At 45.3% G+C, this 23,249-nt stretch overlaps 2 protein-coding genes across 55 annotated transcripts in view; both read left to right on the top strand.

The window, feature by feature from the left end:
• Window positions 1-3,585, top strand: part of Sorbs1 (sorbin and SH3 domain containing 1) — a 222,725-nt gene extending 219,140 nt beyond the window's left edge. For 50 of the 51 annotated variants that reach the window (XM_087590829.1, XM_087590755.1, XM_087590767.1 and 47 more), the window contains 1 exon segment: window positions 509-3,585. In XM_087590829.1, coding sequence (XP_087446955.1) covers window positions 509-576 — 68 coding nt within the window. In that variant the 3' untranslated portion in view covers window positions 577-3,585. 51 annotated transcript variants of the gene reach the window in all.
• Window positions 3,586-20,579: 16,994 nt separating this feature from the next.
• Pdlim1 (PDZ and LIM domain 1) overlaps window positions 20,580-23,249 on the top strand; it is a 47,993-nt gene continuing 45,323 nt past the window's right edge. For 2 of the 4 annotated variants that reach the window (XM_087584705.1, XM_087584704.1), the window contains exon 1: window positions 20,685-21,150. Coding sequence is in view for 1 of the 4 variants with exons in the window: in NM_017365.2 (NP_059061.1) it covers window positions 20,653-20,748 (96 nt within the window). In the remaining 3 variants the exon portion in view is untranslated. 4 annotated transcript variants of the gene reach the window in all.

Raw genomic sequence — 23,249 nt, 5'->3', positions numbered from 1 at the left:
AAAAAAAGAGGAGAGAAAGAGGAGAGGTTGAGAATAAGTTGGCTATTAGATTCTTCTAGGAGTGCTTCTGTCTCCAGCCTGTAGGGAAGGGACATCAGTTCTCCAGGGAAGGCAGGGGTCCTGGCTGAAGGAAATGTCTTGTGATGAGAATCTTCCTTGCACACACCTCAGTTATTTTCTGAGGCGTCCTAGTGTAGATTTAGCGGCCCAGCATTTTTCAACAGCAAGGACAGAATGTTGGGAAGAACAATGGGACTGGAGTCAGAAGACCTGGGTTCAGATTCTGCCTCCAACGTCTGTTAAACTTGGGGGACCTGAGAAGTTTAAACTCTGAGCCTGGGTCCCTCCTCCTCACTCCCCATCATTTTATACCCCAAATGATATAGCTTTGCAGATCACAGTGTGAGGTTGTTACCAAGGGGGACTATACAGAGTCTCCCGCATTATCTCTGAACTCAGTGGTATATACCTTCTCATTCTGGGTCTGTTTCTGTTACGTTTCTTACAGGCACTTCGAGAAGGACGAGGCAGTTTGGCACTTTTCCAGGCAACTATGTAAAACCTTTATATCTATAAGAAGACTGAAAAGCACAGAGATTATTTTTTATCAGAAGATGAAGCATCATTCATGAACTGGTCTCTTTATTTAAATATCGAGTCAGTAGGAAAACGAATTTCAGTTGATAAAGAAAGAATTCAAAGAGAGGAACAGAGAAGTGTGTCTAAAAACCTCTGTGTATCAGGGACTGACTATCTGCTGAAGACATCTGTATTTACATGGCTGCTTCTGGAGTTGCTCTAGCCCCTGCTGCTTACAGAATCTGATCTGGAGTAGTGTCCGTGAGCAACATTAGCCAAAAAATGTGTCCGGTCTTTACCCATTCCCATTTCAAAAGTGGTCCGTTGGGGCTGGATAAGTCAGTCCCTGTCCATGTTCCACAGGTCCCAAGCCTGAGCATCATTGGCAACTCCTGCCTCTATTCCTGGCTACCCCAGAGCCTGCAGACCTCAAGGGACGCTAGAGGCCGGTCTGGGTTGTTGAAGTTTTCTTTCAGACCTTGATGAGGTCCAGGTAAAGAAATGGTGCAGACCAGGTGCCCTAGCCCCCAGCTTCTGGGTGATATCACCCTTTACTGCCCTGATGTTCAGACAGAAAACTGGCTGTCCTAAGCTTGGGAGCAGGTGGCCAGGCAGATGGGTTACGTTTGTGTTTCCACGTGATGAAGCCACCTTGGGGCTCTGCAAGTCACTTGGAGTGTGTCCTTCCCTGGTCACTACCACTGGCTAGCCAGGGTTGGCTGTGCCTTTCTTCTTTGGTTTAGTATGGGCTTGATACACTTGAGCCCATAGGCTACAGCCTGGTCTCCAGTAGCTCTCTTAGCATGCGTAGATGCAAGCTGGCTGCAGGGCCACCATGAGTAAGACACTCCCAGACCCAGGAGGGGCTCTGTGCCTCCTGTGTTGCCTGTGGAGTTTGAATGCCACCCAGAACGTTGTCTTCTCTTGTCCTTCCCCTGCTTCCTCTCCACCCCAGGCCTGGGAGTCCTGGTGCACATAGTGAGGCCTCCATTCAGAACTCAAGAATTACACACCGGCCTGGGTATGAGGCAGCAATTCTCCTCCTGGTGGCAGCCGTGAGTCTGTCCTCTGTGAGCCCTGGTTGTGAGGAGGGGACCCTTTGACACCTGGGTGTTTAGTCACCACTCTGATTTCTCTGTTAGATCCCTAGTTGACACAAAGATAAGTGTGGCCTCTTCCCAAAGCTGAGCCTGCCAGGGCCTCAGCTCAGTGGACAACACAGGAGAAGAAGCCCAATCTAGAGAGACTGTGATACGTGAAGAGGGTGTGAGGAAGGGATGTTTTTCTCCTGAGGGGACACTAGAAAGCGGTCAGGTTTCCCGCTCCCATAGCTCACTTCTAAACAACTGGGATGCTGGGAGAACCCTCGTCTGAGGGTAGTTTGTGTCTGGAAATACTGAGAATTTTTTTTCCAGACCCATAAATACATGTACAAGGTCACAAATACCAGGGATTGTGGGTGATGGGGTATACACTGGAACCCTGACTCTCTGCATGTAGTTCAGAGTCACCCTAAGCACTATCCCAAAGTCTGGAGTCGGCAACATTTGTCTTCAGTGACCGCCTACTGCCGTAGATAGCATGGGACCCTAATTTCCCACCTCTGCCATCACCCATCAGCCATAATTCTCTGAGGAGGTTCTTATCCTCGGGAAAGAAACCGCCACGCATTGATTCGCACTGAAATGTAAATGGCTGATGGGGAAATAAATGTGTTGCCTCTTCCGGAAGACAAGACTTTAACTGAGACAGAGCAGAGCCTTTAGTCCCAAGGGAAAATGGAATGGAACTGAAGGGGTAGGAGCTGCCTGGACAGAAAGACCTATTGCTTTGCAAGCTCAGTCTCCTCAGCCAACTGCACTGCTTTCTTTGTTTTACTTTGCCCCTCTCGAAGGGGACATAGGAAAAGTAAATTACAATGCACACGTCCGTTTTACTCATTCAGAATGCAGTTGCTCTCTCTCCTAGATGCCAACCATGACTAGCGCGATTGTATCTAAATTTCCTGAGGGGCGTTTTTGTTTTTTAATGAAGTAGGTAATGTTAAACACCCCTTTAAATACAGCTAGAAAATAAAACCATTTTATAAAAGCCACCCTCGAATCCCCTGCGAGCCTCCCACAGAGCATCTCTCCAAATCCAGGTATACCCACCCATCTTTAGTCTGATCTCTCCCGCTTCCGACGTATGAAAAAAAAAAAAAAACCAGGAGAACGGAGGTTCCCAATTACTCTTTTGTCTTCAGACATTTAGTAATATAAAATACCTATTTTTATGCTGAAATGTTTATACAGGTTTATTAACAGCAAGCGCAACTAACTGGCGGCGTGCCGTGCAACCCATTTTGATATATTAGCCGTGCTTCCAGGTAAAGGCAAGCCCCCAGCTACTCACCTTTTGCAGTCTCTCTCTGGAATCAGTAAAAAGAAAAGAAAAAAAAATCACGTTTGAGAAGTGGGACTGTAAATATGTAATGTATGTTTAACTTTGTGGAGCCCATGTACCTACCTTGTATAGAAGAAATAATTTTTAAAAGTTGAGCAGAAAGGGAGTAAAATGAAGTCACGAAGGGTTTCCCCCCCCCAACACTTTTATTTAAATGAAGGAATTTCGAATAATTCACCTGCGGACCTTTAGCACAAAAATAGTCCTGGGAAATTGTTAACATATTCACTCGTTCTCTGGGGAAGAGAAGACAGCTATCATATCATATTTGCAGTTTTACGTTTGCAGTCCTATTTATCTGCAGTAGTATTAAGTCACATTGCTGGAATAGGTTACTACCAAAAAAGAAGACATTATTGAGAGAAAAAAACAAAACCGATCTATGTAACCTATTAGAGTATTGCATTTAAATTGCACACCAAGCGCGTGTACTACGCAGACACAGGTTTTTCTGTTCATTTATTGTTTTTCCTTACTGCCGTGGATTGATTTGATAGACATGTTGAATTACTACTTCGCTGTACATATTATTTAATAAACTTTATTCGGAATTGCGTGGCACCTTAGTGTTTTCGCCCTTCATTGGTTGGTTCTTCCCGTGAGGCCCCGCCCCTGCTCCAGGTCTCTTTGTTCTCAGTCAGTGGCTGCTGGGTTTCCTCCTTCACTGCTTTCTCAGTGGCATAGCCTGTGTTCTTCGGTCAGTTGGTTAAGGTATGTTAATTGTTCTGATAACAAGAATAATGATTCTGTGTCTTCAAGAGCCAAAGCGAAACATTGTGAAGTATATATAAGTTTCAGTCTGCTCCTCAAAGCATGGGAAAACACAGTGTTTAGTATTTGAAGATCAAGAGGGACTGTGTGTCTTCTGCTATGGCGAAGTGCTTGGTTTTTCTCCCCACATCAAGTATATCAGAACACTCAGCTCACATCCCAGTCCTTGCCCCTCCTCCACCACCTCCCCTATAGCCATTCTGTAGCTGTGAGCTACATCTCATTCTAGTGGAGTCTGCTGTGTATATGCAGGGGGTCCTCAAAGAAAAAAACTCCTCTCCCTTGGCCTGCCCTCCTCCGAGTAGTTTGCACCAGGCAGTGACCTGGGGCCTCAGACAGGCTGGGAGAGGGTTGCTTTCCAGAGCCTGTCATTCTCTATCTTGGGGAGTTCACAGACCTGCTAACCTTCCACTGTGCCTCCAGCCTGCCCAAATCCACCATCCTGTTTTCAAACTTCACTTAGAACCCAACCACTTGTATTTTGGTAACCTTTTTTTCTCCTTGCCCAGATCACTGCAGTAAGTGTAGCTGGCCTGGTGGTTTCTCTCTTGCCTACTCTCCCCCAGCCATGGCAGAGCAACTGAAGGGATCATATACTCTCTTGGTTGTGGACTGAGACCAGAGGCTCGGCCCTTACTCTGCCTCACCCATGATCTCATGTGGTGGCTAGTTCTCGCCCCAGTAGAGGGTCTGAACATCTCAGCACCTTCAGCCTTAGATCTCCATGCTCAGCAGTCCTCGTGCTTGGAAGACCCTTTCCCCAAAAGGTGCTGGCTTCCTTCCTTCCTCTCTTCCTTTGCTCCTTCGTTCTGCTCTGTGCAAGGCTTTCTTTGGTCACCTTTTATAGAGGATGGGACTGCTGCCCTGACTCTGGCATTCTGTTTTCTTCTCTCAGTGAAATGAATGCATGTTTGTGTCTCTCTGCACATACTCAACATACATGGCTTCATGCAGTCTTAGGTGTTTTCTTTAATAGAGCTTACATATAGCTCCGATATATATATATTTCTCTATGGATGATGCGAGTGTGAGATTCTTGTCAGCTTTTTACCAGAGTGAAAGAACGATGCTGTTTTGAGTAGACCTGTTGGTCCTAAGAAGGAGCATTTCAGACCTTTGGAGAATGTCAAGTTGCTTCCCTAAGGTACAACTTATACCCCTGCCAAGTCCAAGAGAGTGTCCTTCCACTTTCCGGCTAAATGGCTGCCAGCCCGTCCCCCACGCCCCCATGCTGTTGCTTTGCTTTGGCCAGCCGATTCCTCGCGCTTTTTGACTCTTCACTGTGATTTGCCACCCTTTGTTTCTGCTCCAGGGATTGATTCTTCACAACACAGTTATGGTCTAGAAAGTCACTCCTTTGAAGGCTCCTTGAGTGAGAAACCCAACACTCTTGGCTTGTGTGCAGACATACCAAAAAAGAGTTGGACGTAGCCTCTGGCAGGAGCAAATCCAGGAACTCAAACCGTCTCTGCTGTATTTATCTTATTCTTGGCCCTGTGGTCTTGCTTGACTACATGTCTGACTACTGGGTAGAGCCTTTGGGTGGGGGCGGCTCCAACTTCATTTCTAGTTTTCCTTCCAACGCTAGATGCAGTGGGGCTTCTATCTGGTTTCCCTTTGTAAACATTTCCACACTCTGATAGGCTCCTCCTGGATTTATTCACTACATAGAGAGGGTAGGATGACCTTAAACTTCTAATCCTTCCAGAGTCGGAATGCTAAGAGTACACCTGTGTGCTACCATGCCTCGTTTATGCTATGCTGTGGCTAGAACTCTGAGAACTTTATGCATGCTAAAGCTAGCACTCTACCAACTAAGCTACACCCCTAGCCTGCCACCTGGATTATTTTTCTCTGAAATAGCCACTTTGACAAAAAACAAACAAAAACAAAATGATTGGCAGCCCTACTAAAACCTGTAAAAGAGACGTGACAGGCCAGACTGGTGTATGGCATAAAGAAGGAAGAATGGTATCTTTAACCCCAGCACTCAAGAGGCAGATCTCTGTGAGTTTTAAGCTAGCTTGATCTACATAATGACTTCTAGGACAGCCGGGGCTAAAGAGCAGACCGCCCTGTCTCAAAACAACAACTGAAAAGTGGGGATGGGGAATTGAATATCAATGGGCCCTTGAGTATGTGGAACAGGGTAAGTCCTGAATGAGTGTTTTGTTGACAGCACAGCCATGAAGGAACCCAATGCTTCAGACACATGGCCGTATTCTGATCCAGGTACAGATGTTGACTCTGTGAGTGTGTGTGTGTGTGTGTGTGTGTGTGTGTGTGTGTGTGTGTGTGTACATAAAAGTATCAACTACAGCTTCCTCATCCCTGATGAATGCAGTCTGGGACTTCATCCCTACAGAGACCCCATCCTGAGGTTAGTTAACCGACTCCCAATTTGTGCAGTATGTAATAAAAATGCTGAGTTTCCAGGCTACTGCTGGCCTGTTTCCATCAGTGCACAAGTCCCACCCGATCCTGGCTTTGCTGTGCATGTGTCTTTCTGTTCATCATTCCCAGTTGCCCCACGTAGGTCAGTCCCTACATCATGGAGTTCATGGCGCCTAGCCTTGGAGAATCATTTAGCAGTCTTTGGAAAATGAAGCCCTACTATCCTGTTCCAGTGACGGCTGGGACAGTGCTGCTGGGAGGAAACAATATCCTGAAGTGCTTTGATCCAGACCTTGAGAGGACCTCAGCGGAGGATGACATCTATCCAGTGCATGAAGCCATCGTGACCGTGAAGACATAGCACCAATGCACCACATGCTAAAAATAAACAGGCTCTCCAGAAGGGAGCTAGAAATGGGTTTATTTGCCAAGTCTTAGCACGGAGAAGCCAATGACTTTCAAGACAAATGAAAGACAGTTAACTGCTTGATTCAGGTCATTCGTAAAATGAATTGGTGAGAAAATGGCTTGGACTGGAAGGAGACATTCCATATTGTCGATGTTTTTTACCTATATTCACATGCCTGTGATAGTTTGATTTATGAGTTAGATGCAGTGAGTGTTAGTAGTGGCTGGTACAGACAGAAGAACAGGCTGAGGCAGGAAAATTGTGATTTCAAGACCAGCTGTGGCTATATAGCAATGCCCGGTCTCAAAACTAAAGTTATAGAAGAGTGTGGTCTTAGAATGTCTTCTGTTCTACTTGCCTTTCTTAGCCAGAAGCAACTAGAACAGTGAAAAGGGCAACCCCAGAAAACAGGATGACCACTGTATTACAAATCATTTAAAGAGAGGGGTTGGGGATTTAGCTCAGTGGTAGAGTGCTTGCCTAGCAACCGCAAGGCCCTGGGTTCGGTCCCCAGCTCCGAAAAAAAGAAAAAAAAAGAAAAAAAAAGACAAATCATTTAAAGAGAATCTGAGAAGATGTGGAAAGGATGACAAGCAGACCTAAATGGCTACACAGCATGTGGTGAGTCCCTTGTGATGCACATCTGCTTTTCTGAGACCCTGGCAGATGTCATCAGATCCAAAAACGTGAGTAGGTTCAGATAGTCTGGGCCCTTCTGAGTTGTCTCCAAAATAAGAGCTGACAGGCAGATCTGCAGAATGGAGGGAGATCAAGAATCAGCTCCAAATAGCAGTATAAAGTGTGTAACTTGATGACCTGGAAGCCTAATCTGTGGTCCCCTTAAGCCCTTGTCTTAGCTTCGTTTCCTGTTGCTTACAGGAAACAATACAGTCCATCCCCATAATCTATAAAGCAGAGGACAGCCCTGAGTTCAAGACCAGCTTGAGGCACATAGTGAGTCCCTGCCCATTCTAGGATAGAGACTGAAACACTGAATAAAATAAAATAAAATAAAAAACAAAGCAAAATAAGAAGGTAAGCCAAGAGTGGTAGCATTCACCTCTAATCACTGCATGGAGGAGGTGAAAACAAGAGGATCAGGAGTTCAAGGCAAGCCTGGGGCACGTGAGACCGTGTCAACAAAACAAGCATACCCAAGGCAGAGCAAAGCAAAACAATAGTGAGTTTCAGACAAACCAAGACTATATAAATAAGAGACTCGTACTAAAAAAATAAATAAAGATTAAAGAAGACACAGTTGTTAGTTGACATTCTAAGGAGCTAATGGGGGTGTATGTAACTTATCACAATTATGCTGCAGCTTCCATTTGTGTCTTACACAGATGTGATGCCTGTAGGCAGGCAGTGATTTTTGATTGATGACTGTGTCATGAGCTCCTTTTGTCACTATTCAATGACTGACCTCTGTATCACAAGGTTGATGACTACTATTCCTTGGAATTAATGAGCTGTGTACTATTTAGCGATTCTCTACTGTTGATATGCTGTGTTTTACAATATTTTATAATCATGGTGAACCATGTGATAAATACCTTTGACATACTGTTAGTGTCCGAATGGCTACATTTTTCTAAATTTCTAGAAATTGAATTGCTAGATCAAAGGCTAAGGCCTTTGAAGGCAGGGATTTTGAAGCAAACACACTTGCTGTTCAGTCAATAGGGGACCTGTCAGTCAATAGGGGACCTGTCAGTCAGTAGGGAACCTGTCAGTCAACAGGGGACCTGTCAGTTCCTCAGAATTACCTTTGGCCTCCCTCTTGCTCATAGTAAGGACTCATGACCTGCTTCAAGTGACTACACCCTCTGGAATAGCGTTTGATAAAATGATTCCAACCTACAAAATGGCTGTACATCTAGAGAAGTGCACTCCTCCCTCACCTTTAGCTGGGAATCTACTTGTAACTGAATGGGCTTGGGTGCTGTTTTGAGAATTCCAAGGTATCAAGGAAGAAGTTCAAGAGTCACAGATTGGCCCATGGGATAGATTGGGGAAGAAGGGGAAGGATGGAGGGCTCACAGTAGACACTGAACTGAAAAGTAGATATAGAACTAAAAGGACATGTAGGAAATTAAAGAGGAAGAAAGACAGACAATGGGTTGGAGAGATGGCTCAGTGGTTAAGAGCATTGACTGCTCTTCCAGAGGTCCTATGTTCAATTCCCAGCAACCACATGATGGTTCACAACCATCTGTAATGGGATCCAGTGCCCTCTACTAGTATGTCTGAAGACAGCAACAGTGTACTCATCATATACATAAAACTTAAAATAAAAAAAAAAGACAGATGAGACAAGGGGAAAGACTCTGGGGACATAGAATAGAGCTTTCAAGGCAGTCACATTAAGATATGTGATAGACAGGAAGTTAAGCTCCAACACAGAGGCATTAAAGGGTCAATCCAGAGCAAGGTCAGGCTAGAGAGGGAAGAGTAACAATGGTGCCCTGTTTGTCTAGGATCAATGAAGTCCCGTGGACAATTACGGTGACCTTGCATGACCCTGTAGACATAGCTTGGGCCTCCTTTTTACTTAAAGGGTAAAGCCAAAAATGAAAAGAAACAACTTCCCCTCCAAATCTGTGTTTGACCCTGTCTCTATCTCCGTAGCTATGACCTCATCTCCCTGCTTCCTTTTATAGGAAAACTTCTCAAAAGAGCAGACCATGCTTGCTATCTACAATTCTTCCTTCTCATTCCCTCTTGAGCTCGGTGCAGTCAGGATTCTCTTCAAGATCCCAGTGACTGTCATAGCATTAAGTCTTATGGTTACATCTGTCTTTGGGCAACACTGAACACAGTATGGTTCCTTCCTCATCCTGGCATGCTCTTCGCTGACTTCCAGGAAGTCACTCTCCTAGTCCTTACTCTACCTCCTTCGTTCTTTTGTTTCCTGCTCATTTCCCACACCCACTGTCTGCAGCTTTTCTCCACTCCCAGGAGCCCTTCTCATCTGTGGTCTTTTAATCTCTCCTACATGCTGGTCCTTTGCCCAGACTTCTGTCTTGGAGCATAGACTCCTACCAAAACTGCTTGCTCCACATCTCAACTGAAGGATTTAATGAGTGTCTGAGATTTCAACACCTCTGCAACTAAATTCCCCTAAGAATATACATTTTCAAAAGTTGCATCTGTCCCACCCACCCACGCTTTCAGTTAATGGCAATTCTGTCCTGTAGCCAAAGAGACTCAGTCATGCCAAGGACCAGCTTTGAAGCTAATAGCTTTTGTTCTGCTCAAGACAGCTTTCCAGAGTGGTGTTGTTCGTTCTCTCTCTCTCTCTCTCTCTCTCTCTCTCTCTCTCTCTCTCTCTCTCTCTTTCTCTCTCTCTGTTTCTCTCTTTCTCTCTGTTTCTCTCTCACTGTCTCTCTGTCTCTGTCTCTGTCTCTGTCTCTGTCTCTCTCTCTCTCTCTCTCTCTCTCTCTCTCTCTCTCTCTCTCTGTGTTCTGCTAGAGACAGCTTTCTCTTGCTATTCTAAAAACTCTCTGCAGATCTCTTGCAGATCAAAATCCCAGCCTTTTATTTACATATCAATTCGATCATTACCCCAGGTTCCCTTTTGATTATCTCATGAATCACCATCCCAAGACCTCACCACTTGATGTGTAGAAGGAGACAGCAAGCACTTTTTTTTTTAACATTGCAAAAGAATTCAGAGATCTGCCTACCTTTGTTAAGCACAGACAATATGCTAGCTGGGTGGGACCCTGCCCTGAAATTACTTTGCCTGGGCCTGGACTTAAACTCCCTCTGTCCCAGGCTGACATTGAACTCAGGAATCTGCCTGTCTTTGTAAAGCACAAGCAAAAGACTGAGCTAGGTGGGATCATGCCCTCTGATCACCATTCCCTAAATCTCTTCATCTCCTTCTTTGGTATCTTTCAGACAAGCTGGCTCATAGTACAGCTGCATCTTCTTTTAGATCTGTGAAATTCCTTATACAATTCATATTGCATCCTTATATTTTGCATAGAAATTGTATATGTATGAACTCATGTTTACAGAGTTCTTTCCCACAGCCTTTAGGGCTGTCCTGAAGGTCTCAGTGTTTACCTTTTGCTGAGACATTAGCCACACCCTCACCTCCTAGGTTTGTACTATCTCTGATTATCATGGAGGGATTAATCTTGACAGAGAGGACATTCCTCAAAGGAAGAACATGAAAATATGTACATAATTATACAAAGAAGTCTTATGCCTACAACAAGCATCAAAACGCACAGAGGCCCTTGCTCTGCTGGCTCTATTCCAAGGGCAGGAAGCATGTCATACTCTCCTGGAAATGGCCAAGCCAGACTTAGTGGAATCATCCCTGATAGGTCTGTTGTGCTTTACTTCCTATCCATCAGCAAGTGCTTTAAAATAAAGGCAGAATCTAGGCACTAATGTCCCTGTCCCTGCTCCGGATCCAAGTCAATGATGGCCTTTCACCTGGGTTACTCTGACACAATGATTCTCAACCTCCCTAACACAATGACCCTTTAATACAGTTCATTATGTTGTGGTGAACCCCGGACCATAAAATTATTTTTGTAACTTTGATTTTAATTTCTTAATCACAATGTAAATATCTGTGTTTTCAAATGGTCTTAGGCAACCCTTCCAAGGAGTTGCAACCCATGGGTTGAGAACCACTGCTCTAACAGCTCACTCACAGATCCCCAGCTTTGGTGTCTTGCCTTCTCATCCATCTATTTTCTTTTTTTGGTTTTGCATTTGCATATGTGTATGTATGGAGTTCAAGGCAAGTTCAGGTGTCCTTCCTCAGGAGCTATCTACCTTGGTTTTTGAGACAGGGTCTCTTACTTGAGTAGGCTAGGCTGACCTTCAAGTGAGACAATGACCTACCTGTCTCCATCTATCCAGCTCTGGGATTACAAGCATATGCCACAGCACCTGGCTTTTACATGTGGATTCTGGGGACTGAATTCAAGTCTTCATGCTTGCAAGTCAGTTACTCTATTAACGGACCTACCTGAGCCTTTCCATCTGTTTTCAATACAGTAACCAGGATGTGTGAAAACACACCCTGTGTTATTAATCCTCTATACTCAGCCCTCAGGGCACCCCTCTTTCTCTAGGTTTTCAGATACTTGTCCAGCTGGGCTGTTGTCTTCTCTAACTTCATCTTCCCCTTCTTTCTCCCTTACTCAACCTGAACTCACTGGCCTCCTTGTTGGTTACCAGGCCAATCCTGTTCTCTCCTTTAACCTTTAACTCACTATCTGCCTCACCTGGAATGCTCTCTCTCCAGATAGCTGGATGGACTCCCCCACTCAGCTTCCTTAGGCCTTCACTCAAATCAGTCTTCTGGAGATGGCTTTTCTCATCACTTGCGACTGACATTTGCAGCCCTGTTGCATTTAGCAAAGTCCTAAACTTAGAAATTTAGGGAGCTATGGAACATAGCACCATTGGTCATAACATAGCCTCTCTTTTCTTTTTACAAGAATTTATTTCTTTTTATTTTATGTGCATTGGTGGCTTGCCTGCATGTATATCTGTCAAAGTGCCAGACCCCCAGGAATTGGAGTTATGAGCTGCCATGTGGGTGCTGGGAATTGATCCCAGGTCCTCTGGAAAAAACAGTCAGTGCACTTAACTGTTAGCTATTCTCCAACCCCATGTCTTGTTCGTTCGTTCTTTCTTTTCTTTTCTTTTCTTTTCTCTCTCTCTTTCTTTCTTTCTCTTTCTTTCTTCCTCCCTCCCTCCCTCCCTTTCTTTCATTTCTTTCTTGCTCTTTCTCTCTCTCTTACTTTCTTTCCTTTTAAAAAAATATTTGTAAATAAATCCAAGATTACAGAAAAGTTGTAAGAAGAAAATATGTCTATATATCCTTCAGGTGAGCTCACCATTTGCATGCTATTTTTCTCATTGCTATCACTAGAGGCAAAAGTGATTGGAGGAAGAAGAGTGTATTCTGATGGATCAGAGTAAGACAGCCCATCATGATGGGAAAGGCAAGACAGCAGGAGTATGAGTGGCTGCTCACACCATGTCTAGTCAGGAAGCAGAGAGAGATAAGTGATGGTGTTCACCTGGCTTCTCACCCCCACTTCCCCTTTACTGAGCCCTAGATCCTAACCCACGGGATGGAGCACCCATTTGAATTAGATCTTTAGAGGTACTCTCACAGACAAATCTAGAGGTGTGTCTCTTACTGATTCCAAATCCCTTGCACAGCTAAGATTATCCCTTACAATACTGTTAATGAATTGCCTCATTTTTCTTTGTCTCCCAATCCCAACTCAACATATATACTCATGTACACATATTTTTCCTCTTAACTATTTGAGAATATGTTATATATCTTGAATCCCTTTATCCCTAACTATGCCGGTATGTATTTTCTAAGGCTTAGGAATATTCTTTTATCATGACCACAGTCCTATACCAACCAACAAATTAAATATTAATATGATATCTTACTCTACCAGATGTACCTGATTTTGTGTATTTATTCAATACACAAAATAACAGTTTTCACATCCAGTACAAGACAGTGCATTGGCTATCACATGTGGGCTGTCTCTACTCTCTTTAATCTTAATATTTCTGCAGTCTTCTTTGTTTTATGACATTGCTGTTTTGAAGTTCATAGTCATTCCCGCTCCTGTCTTGGTTTGATACGCAGAACTCATTAAAACAAACAAATAAAAACAAAACAAAACAAATGAGACTCTCTCAGTAAATAGCTAGCTGCTGACAGAGACAAAGGAATAGTCTAGACAGTACCAAAGCTTTCTCTTCCTCTTCCTCCTCTTCTTCTCCCTCCTCTTAAAAAAAAAGAAAAAGCTCTCATGTATCTCGTGTATTCCAGGCTGACCATTCTTTTGCTTCCACATCCCAAGGTTTAGAATCAGAAGCTTCTGCTACTGTGCCTGGAACAGTTCTCAGGGAGCTAATGTTTAGCCAAGGTTATGACTATCTTCATAATTCTTTCCTGATCTTGCTTTTTTTTTTCTGTCCTCTTTATCTTTAGACCTCTGTCTGAGTCCTCTCTTCCTACATTCTGGGCTTCATAAGTCATCATATCCAATAGGTAGGTGTTAAAGGTTGAGGCTTAGTGCTAGACTTGAGGACAAGAGCAGATGATCTATGGGTACATTGTTCAATAGACTTGGCTGAGCCTCCTCTCCTTTCTGGAATGTGGAAACAGACCTCAGTACCTGGAGTCAGCATGGTCCCTGTCAGCTGGCCTCTGACTCTAATCCCTCTGAGCTGCAGTGCTGATGTTACCCAAGGAATGGCCACAGACACAAAAGAACAGAGTTTTGGAAGTAACAGAATTCCAAAGCCCACAGAAAGTAGGTAGGTCGCAGCAGAGGGGAAACCACCCTCTAGCAACCCTGACCTCATGGAAACTGCCCTAGTGTCCTCTGTCTGTCCTCAAACGATATAAATAGTCGGCTTCTGTATCAGCTGTGGCCAGAGCAGGCCAGCAGCACAGGCCAACACTGAGAGGAAATGAAGTTGGCTGGGAAAGGACGGATTCACAAAGAGTGGATGGGTGGAATGAGGAGAAGGAAAAAGTCATTGCCTGGTCCCACCGTATGGCCCTTTGGCTCCCTGGCACTCAGAGCCCACCTACCAAAATATCTAACCTGCTCCTTACCCAATACTACTATTCTGGTAATCCCTCCCCACCCTCATTAAGGCCTTCCTTGCTCGTTCTATCTGTTGTCTAGACTGGCCTCTTTTTTTGCTCCTATTTTAAGAGATTAAAAAATTAATTTTAGATTTATTTTTATTGTAGGGGCATGTGTGTGCTTTGTTTACATGTCTGTCTGGTGTTGACAAAGGCCAGGGGAGGTTACTGGATCTCCTGGAACTGGAGTTACAGATGACTGTGAGCTGCCTTGTGGGTGCTGGGAGTTAAAAACTCTGGAAGAGCAAGTGCTCTTAGGCACTAAGTCCTCTCTAAGCTCCCCATGCTTTTGTTCGTACTTAAAAACTTTATACATATACACAGCGTATTTTGATTATATCCATGTTTCACCCCCCTCTAGATCCTCCCAGACACACCACAAGCCACATCCCTCTCCAACAGCCTGGTTCTTTGTTTGTTTTGTTTCATTTTTTTTTTTTTAATTACTCACTGATTCTAGTGGTAGGGCTATCAATCGGAACATGGAGAACTTACCAGGGTACACTTCCCTATCCCAACCACCTTCCAAATGCACAGTTCCTCAGTTAGGGGTGTGGCTTGCTAAGCTCCTCCCCCATCTATGCGGTGATGGGGGGTTGAGCTTGTACACGCCTCTGTGAGTTCATGAGTTCAATTGCTCCTGTTATGACTCTGCCAGTGGGACAGGAAGATCTGGCCATTTTCCCCTCTGTGACAGGAGGACTTGAAGGGTTTTCTAGGACTCTGGTAATTCTGAGTACCTATCCCTTCCTCCGGATTCTATAGCCCGGCTCCTCTGCCTCTCTATTCCTTGGGTTCTAACCTTGGTGAAGTCTATTAGCATATACAAAGTGTCCAGCACACACTCTAGCACAAGAACATGGTTTAATAAATGAGGAACTGCATTATTTGAGTATTGAGTTAGGGCCTGACCCCAAGCACCATCTCTTCCATGGAGAGGCTATCAACGTATGGCTCTGTGTGTGATGACATCTCACATTTAGACTTCTGGAGTGTCTCTAGATAAGATGTGTGTGTGTGTGTGTGTGTGTGTGTGTGTGTGTGTGTGTGTGTGTGTGTTTGTCGGTGGCCACAGACATTTTTATACAAGTTAGGAAAAATTGAAAAATGTGGTTCTATTGTTAACTGTGTTTTGTTTTGTTTTGTTTTTTGTTTTATGCTTAATTTTTAAGACAGGGTCTTATGTAGGCTAGGATAAAGCTGATCCTCTTGCTGTCAATCCCCTACCCCCACCAGCTAGGATTACAGGTTTGTACCACCTATACAATATTAATGTACAATATTGTACATTTTTAATGTTACTGGACAATATTAATGTGACCTTTTCTTAAAGTCTTTATGGTCTCTCCCTCCCTTCCTTTTTTTCCTTCCTGCTTTCTTTTTGGTATACGCCTTTCTCAGCCTCAGAAAACAGTACCACTTCTCCAGGTGTGATGATAACCAAAAGACCAGTGGGCCACCCACTTGGGGCCCTTGGGGCTGACTGCTCAATTCTTCCTCTTCTATGCATTGGCAGGCCTCTGACCTGCCAACTCATAGGTTCACACCCTCCCCAGTCCCGAAGGTACACCAGCCAGGTCAGCTTCTCTGGTGTCCTTATGGCTAGAGGTGCCACGGAGCACGCTCTAAGCTACTGAAATCTGAGAGGCACCTCATACTGAGCTGCCACTTCAAGGTTCCCTCCTAGGAAGAACAGGAAGCAGAAGAAAAGTCTGTCTGCCAAGCTTGTCTGCAGCGGTGTTAGAGGACTAGTGGAGCGCAGGGCATCCGCAAGGGACACGCAAAGCTAAGAGCAGAGCTGACTTGAATGGGTTAGGATCTGTGGGCAAACTGTGTTTGTTGCAAGGCTCAGAGTTTACGTTTACATTTCGGTTCTTTTCACGGAAGAGTTGCAAGCCCCTAAGATGTCATTTGACCAGGTCCCTGAGCAGGTACTGGCACTTGTAGCCGGCACCCAGGGACTCTGAGTTCAGAGTTTTCATGAATTCTGTCGCTGCCCTGATGACTCCAGCCTCGATTAGGTCTTAGAGGACTCTAGGTCTAGCTCCTCCCACTCCTTGACTGGAAGAACAGCCTGGCGGGAGGAGATCCCGCAAAAGCCTCAGAGCTCCTGGTTTGGTCACAACCAGCGTGGCCTTAGCCAAGTTCCATGGGCAAGTCCAGAACTTGTGTAAAGTAAGTGACAATACCTAGATTGGAACCTAGAACAGCCCTCCACACCCTCCTACTTAACTGAGATTGGGTTTCTTGATTCAGTACTTTCCCCAACGCCTGAGCCTGGGCGTGGCCAGATCAGCAGAGGCCAGAGGAGGAATCTCCGAAAGCCTTAGCAGGCAGCCCAATCTGCTTCGGAAAAAGTTGAGGGTGGGTAGATCTACTGTGCTCCCTCCCCCGACTCAGCTTCTCTGGGCATTATCTCTTGGCCCTCTTCTTCCCCCTCATTCCATTCCTCCCGCAGTCTCCTCTCTTTTCTCAATACCCAGATGTTTGTTGAAGGGTGTTTAGGACAACAAACTCTATGGAATGCATTACAATAACAAGGCGAACTGAAGTTCAGGGGTTGTTTAAGGTCATTTGACCCAAACGGGGCAGGAGTCAAGCTAGGGTTTGAGAGAACTGTTAATTGTGGATGAATGAGTAAGGCAGCTGGCTAGCGTTTTCTGAATATCTGTCTTCTGCTTAGCACTAGGTACTTAAGAGGGGAAGGGGAGATCAGATAATGAGGTCCCCATCCTAAGAAAGACTACCGTTTGTTCTATATCCTAGGAGCAGAAGACATTTGGTTGACCCTGAAAGCTTCATCATCCACTTTAGAAATTCTCTCTAGTGCAAAGTTATCTTTTAAACTTTCTTGTAGGTCCCCCCCCCCAGCTAGATATAGCTTTTTTTTTTTTAAATAAAAGCCATGATATATAAATAATTTTGGTCTATTCATTTTACATATTTTAAACTTTTTTTGGAGGATCGAACCTAAGACCTCCTGCACATCGGGGAAACAGCACTGTAGAACCACAGCCACTCTTGACATAGTTTGAAAAACACTTTCTCCGAGTCTTCGGGGGCTGTCATTTTCTCACTTTTTCTTCACATGGCCATAATACACTTAGCCTCCCTTTTTGGTGTTTGTTACTTATTTGAGCTGTTGGCTATAAGTAGCTATATGCACAGGTCTTTCCTTTTTTACAAGAGAATAGGTCTTATTCTATAGGCTTGAACCACTGAGGATATTTAATAACAAGGCAAACAGGGACGGCCCTCATAGATAGTCCATAGTACACCCTCTCCCTGAATCTGCATACAAACAGAGCTGTGTGCAGTAAAAACTTACCGATGACACCTACAGTGCAACAGGTTCATGCTAGCAGGAAACCCAGGGTGACTAAGAGGCAGGTCTTGCCCTGGGGGAGCCCAGGATCTGTGATCTTCCAACTTTTTCTCATTAGGACCCAAAATAATTGAGACTGCTAAATGGGTGACATTTGTTGATGCCACCAAATTCTGCAGAGACATAAAGCACTTGTGTCCTTTTTAAAAGAAAATTTAAAACATTGGTTATTGACTGAAGTTATTCTTATATGTAAACATGGTCATACGGAGCCAGGCATGGTGGCTTTTGCCTAAAATCCTAGCTCTTGGGAGGCCAGGGGCAGGCAAATCTCTGCAAGTTCAAGGTTAGCATCGCAATACAGTGAAACCCTGTGTGAAACCTAAAACCACATGGGTCGGGGAGATGAATCCACTGGGTACATTTAGGCCTTTGTCATCATATCTGATCACTGAGTGTGAACTCCGAAACCTACAAGGTGGAAGGAGAGAACTGACTTCCATAAACTGTTCTCTGACTTTCACAGGCGTGATTACACACACACACACACACACACACACACACACACACACAAATGTAAAAATCATAATAAATTGCTATTTGAGTTGTCGATTTGAGTTTCTTTTTTATTGGATATTTCTTTATTTACATTTCAAATGTTATTCCCGTTCCCCGTTTCCTGTCCATAAGCCCCCTGTCCCCTCTCCCTCCCCTTCTTCTATATGATTTGTGCAATTAATGTTCAGTTGGGATGAAGACAGAATTCCCAACAATTTCTGAAGTGTGCCAAGGCGCATTCCTGTCGTTCTGTGCTGTGCCAGGATGCAAAGTGGCGATCTTGGCACTGACAATTATAAAATCAAAATAGCGATCAACTCTGAAAAACGGTGAAGCTACTCTTATGTCCTGTCATATCCAATATTCAGTCAGGGCTTAATTCTTTATGTCAAAATAAGGATAAACACGTCTAACGCATAGGTAGCAGGTAAATTTGCTTTTGTCATTAAGAAATAGTAGAATTGTGTGTTTACCAAAGAATAGTTTTAAAAAGATTTTTTTGGCATATGTTCATGTGTGTGTGTGTTTATGCATATGCATGAATATGTATATGGAGCTGAGAGGACAACCTTGGTGTCATTCCTTAGGCATCTTCCACCTTTTGTCTGAGACAGGGTCTCTCATTGGCCTAGAACTTTACTAAGCAAACTGAACCAGCTGACCTGGTGACCTCTGATCCTGCAGTGACTGGAATTTCAGATGCCTGGTGCCTTAGCTCAGCCTTCCACAGGAGTTCTGGGGGTCAAATCCAGGTTCCTGCCCATTTAAGTCAAACACCTTAGTGACGGAGTCATTGCCCTAATTCTTTAAAATAAACGGACTTATGTATTTATTTATTTATTTATTTATTTATTTATTTATTTATTTATTTATTTATCTTTTTAGTACATGTTTGGTATGTTCATCTATTTTACATATACTTGGGGGAAAATTTTTTCTGGGTGAAAAGGAGTTAAAAATGGGAAAAGTTTAAGAAGATCTGGTCTAGAAAACAATGAACTTGATTTCTCAAAATAAGCAAACCATTCCCAGACACTGGCCTTTGTGCTGGGTAAGGGACAAGATGATCCTTTCACATGCAAATCTGTGCAGACATCCGCAAAAGCTTCCCGAATGAATGGGAACCAGGCAAATCGTGCTGTCCAGAGTGGGTCAGTGGTCCTAAGGTTGGCTAACTTATTACGGCCATCAAGAGATTATTTCTGGCGCGCGCGCGGGGGGGGGGGGGTCACAGCAGAGAGCTGTTAGCAAGATAAAAACCCTTCTGGTCCCGGAACTAGTGCTTAGGAATGTGGGTAGGACAAACTAGTAAGTAAACTGTAGACTACACCGTGAGAGGCCCAGAATGAAGGCAGCAGAAGTTAAAGGGAGGTCTACGGAGGAGGTTTAAATGACTCTCAGAAATGGCCTTATCAAGAAGATATCTGCAAAAAAGCCTTGGGTTATCTGGGGGAAGGGTATGCTTGGTGGCAAGGCTCTGAGTAGGAGATCTGTGAGGCCAAAGTTGGAGACAGATTACAGCAGATTCAAATCATTCTTGGAGTGGCCTTAGAGGCATTTAAGGGGTTGGGTTTTTTTTACTCAGGGTGAAGAAGTTCTCAGTGGACAGCATAAGCTGTGGTTTAGTCAGGTTTGAGAACTTATTTGGGGGCAGCTCACAGAAGAAACCGTTAGGTAGCTTAGAATTCTGGAATTTCCATTCACTACTTTCCCGGCTTTGGTCCACCCCGGATTTCATGATGGAACTCTTGGAAATGTCAGAACCTCCCTCCCTCCAATTTCAACTCCAGTCTGGAGGAAAGGTTTCTAGGAACTTCGTAGAGCCTAATTATAACCCCCCTCTCGCTCGTTGTGGTCTCATTAGCATTGGAAAACTTCCAGGGTGGCCCAAGGAGCCTTGGGGAATGATTCAGTAGCAAGCCGGAGTTGTTGCATAGCCTTAGGGGTGCTTTTTAACCTCCGGCAGCCAGGATGACTTTATCTCTAAATGAGACTAGGAAGCCTTTCTAATTGCGTCAGGTGAGATCACTAAAAAGCACCTCCCAAACGTCTCTACGGTTTCCAAAATTGCAAACGGCTCTGACCTCAACCCTTTTCTACTTTTGGCAAAGCACACCGCGTCCGTTTGTAGAGTCCACTGTAGGTGGGGACAAGGCTTAGGTCTCATCTAGCTTTCGTGCGCGGCTGGGAGCAGCAGGAAGGCTGTGGGTAGGGCGGGAGGAGGTGCGGGAGGAGGTTCGGGGCTGCTGGGCGGAGTTGTAGAGCCTGACTCCTGATCAGAGTCTAGCGAGGTCCTGCGGGCCCGCTGGGAGCGGAGGCGCGGGCCGGGCGGGGCTGCAGCGACACGACCAGGGCGGATCTGTCCCCGCCCTCGCTCGCGACCCCGCCCGTCCCAGGATCTCCCAACTCGCGCTGCGCGCTCTTTCTCCGACAGCTGCTCCGGGAGCCCTGCGCGCCGTGGTGTTCTGTGCCTTGCCGGTCTGTTCCCTCCGATTGTGCCTAGCAATGACCACCCAGCAGATTGTTCTCCAGGGCCCGGGACCCTGGGGTTTCCGACTCGTGGGCGGCAAGGACTTTGAGCAACCTCTCGCCATTTCCCGGGTAAGAGCGTCTTGGGACGCGCGTGGGAACCGGGTGGTTTCGTAGGGTGGCGGTGCGCTGGGTCCCGAGGGAAGACGGGGAGGCTGGAACTCGGAGGGGATCGCGGTGGGGCGCATCCAGGTGCGCTCTGAGCCGAGCACTCTATGCCATCCGCCATCCCTTCCCAACCGCCGCGCTCCGGGGCAAGCGGGCTCGGTGCGCGCCGAGTCAAGGCCAAAGGCAGTTTTCTTTCTGCGCCCCGGAAGCGAGGCGCGGCGCGGCAAGCAGACAAGCAGACAAGCTTTGTGCCTGGGCGTGGAGACCTGGGGCTCAGCAGACTCTGCGCTGGGAGTTAGCACGCCTTGCTCTTTACAGTGGAAGAGTTGGGGAGAGCTGATCGGAAGCAACAGAAAGTCCTGCAAGGTGAATAGGAGTACGAAGAGTTTCCCTGGAAGGCGAAAGGGATTCATTTAGCTAACAACTGAAGCAATTTTACACTCTTCGGATTTGATCTGTGGCTGGCTCTCAGCTCCGTGAAACACTGGAGTTGGGAAATAACCCCAGATAAAACTCAGTCGTCTTGCCTAAGGTGGTTAGATCACCTTTTTGCCCTCCAGCTTATCGGTGATAAGCCCATTTCCTTTTGGGGAAGAGTACCAGCGGTGTGTGGTGGTGATATCTGAAAACTTCTTAGCTGGGTCTCACCTCTGGGAGAGGCAGCGGCTCAATCTCAGACTGCTAGACCTGTCACCCATGACTGAAATGCAACCCCTTGTTAGACTCAGGCTCAGTATTTGGAGGTCCACCCTTTGGCCATGTGAGCTGGGCCAAACACAAGGAATGTGTTTCAGTGAGAGTCAACATTTTTAGATTTTTTTTTAGCCCCTTTAGATATAAGGTAGGTGTGTGTGTGTGTGTGTGTGTGTGTGTGTGTGTGTGTGTGTGTGACTCGCGCTGCACGCTGGGGTCAGGGGTGTTACTAAATATCCTTTAATTAAGGAGAGACAATGCCTGGTCCAGAGGGACCACATTCCATTCTTTGGTACATTTGTGTGCCGAAGCTGACCTTAAACTTGCTCCCCCAGTCTTGTAAATGTGTTTTGTTCCCCTCGGAGGGGTTCTGGGTGGGAAATGGAAGTGAAAGATCCCAATGGGTCCTTTTGACTTATGGCTACGCCTCCATCAGCTGAAGGACTTAGGTGGGAGCTGTGGAAGCATCTCGACCCTTCTTGGCTTTTCTGCCAACCACGGTGCCTGTCACTCAATCAGGCTTCCTTACAGGTGGGCCTGGCCTAGGAAGGGGTTCTTTGACCATCGGACTCCAAAAGAGCAGGCAGCCCAGTGTTAAGTCTTCCACTTGCCCATCTTGTCTTCTAGAGATTTCTTTGTTATTGTTATAGAAGATGTGAGCTGTTTTCCCATACCCCAGCCAAATTTTCAAGCATGGGATCTGTGCTTTAATCAATATGGGCCTCTTACTCTAAGCCTAGCCCAGGACTACACCCGATTGTGCCTGCCTAGTGTATCCTGGCAGACAGACTACAAATGCTTGCCCGTGGAGGGCACTGCCTCTGCACATTTAGAGTTCGTTACCTCATAGTCTAGTTGTTCTTCCTCTTTGTGTCTATAATTAACCTGTCAACTTTCTCCACTTCTGAGAAACTTTCTTTTTATGCAGGGGAGGATGGATTGGCAGTCTGTTGAAAGGATAGTCGTGGCTTGTCATTTTGGCTGCTTCTAAAATGTCTTAATGCCAACTGGGAGTATAGCTCAGTGTTGCACTGGACAAGGTGTAGAAATGAAGATGGTATGGAGTGGAAAACACATTGCTTTGGACCTTCCTGAATTAATTAGTCAATCAATTAATTAATTTTACTCTTTTTTTCCTTTCTTTTTTTCTTTCTTTCTTTCTTTCTTTCTTTCTTTCTTTCTTTCTTTCTCCATTTCTTTCTTTTTTGTTTTAGATAGCATCTCATGTGTCTCAAAATGGCTTTTAACTCTGTATATAGCCAAGGCTGACTTTGAACTTCTGATCCTCCTGTCTCGTCTCCTGAGGATTGAATCCAGACATTGTGTGTGGTAGGCAAACCTTCTACCAATTGAGCTACATCCCTAGCACCTGATTAGTGTATTTTTTTAATACTCCACCATCATGTTGAATGAACAGACATCTCTCTGCCCGTGCAAACTCCTCAGACCTGAGAGGAAACAGCTCCTGAGGGAAGCCCATTTTCATTATGACTTTGGCAAGCATTTTAATCAAAAAGTGAAAGTGACTCAGAGACACTGGGACTCAGTCTCACTTGTGATACCTGCTATAATTTACCTTCACCTTACGACTTAGGGATGAGAAAGTGGTTGTCAGGGAGCGACTGTGGCCTGGGTGGTCTAGGAGCTGGTGCTGCCTGGAGTCAAGTTCTCATCCAAGCTGCACCGAAGGTGAGGACCCAAGAGTGTATATTTTTAAATCACTGCGGTAGGGTAATGGCACCCTTGGCTACCTGCTGAAGAATGCAGAGTGC

Source organism: Rattus norvegicus, chromosome 1 (genome assembly GCF_021556685.1).
Source record: "Rattus norvegicus strain SHRSP/BbbUtx chromosome 1, alternate assembly SHRSP_T2T, whole genome shotgun sequence".
NCBI lineage: Eukaryota > Metazoa > Chordata > Mammalia > Rodentia > Muridae > Rattus > Rattus norvegicus.
The sequence above is the reverse complement of the archived record's forward strand: the minus strand, read 5'-3'. Positions and strand labels throughout refer to the sequence as shown.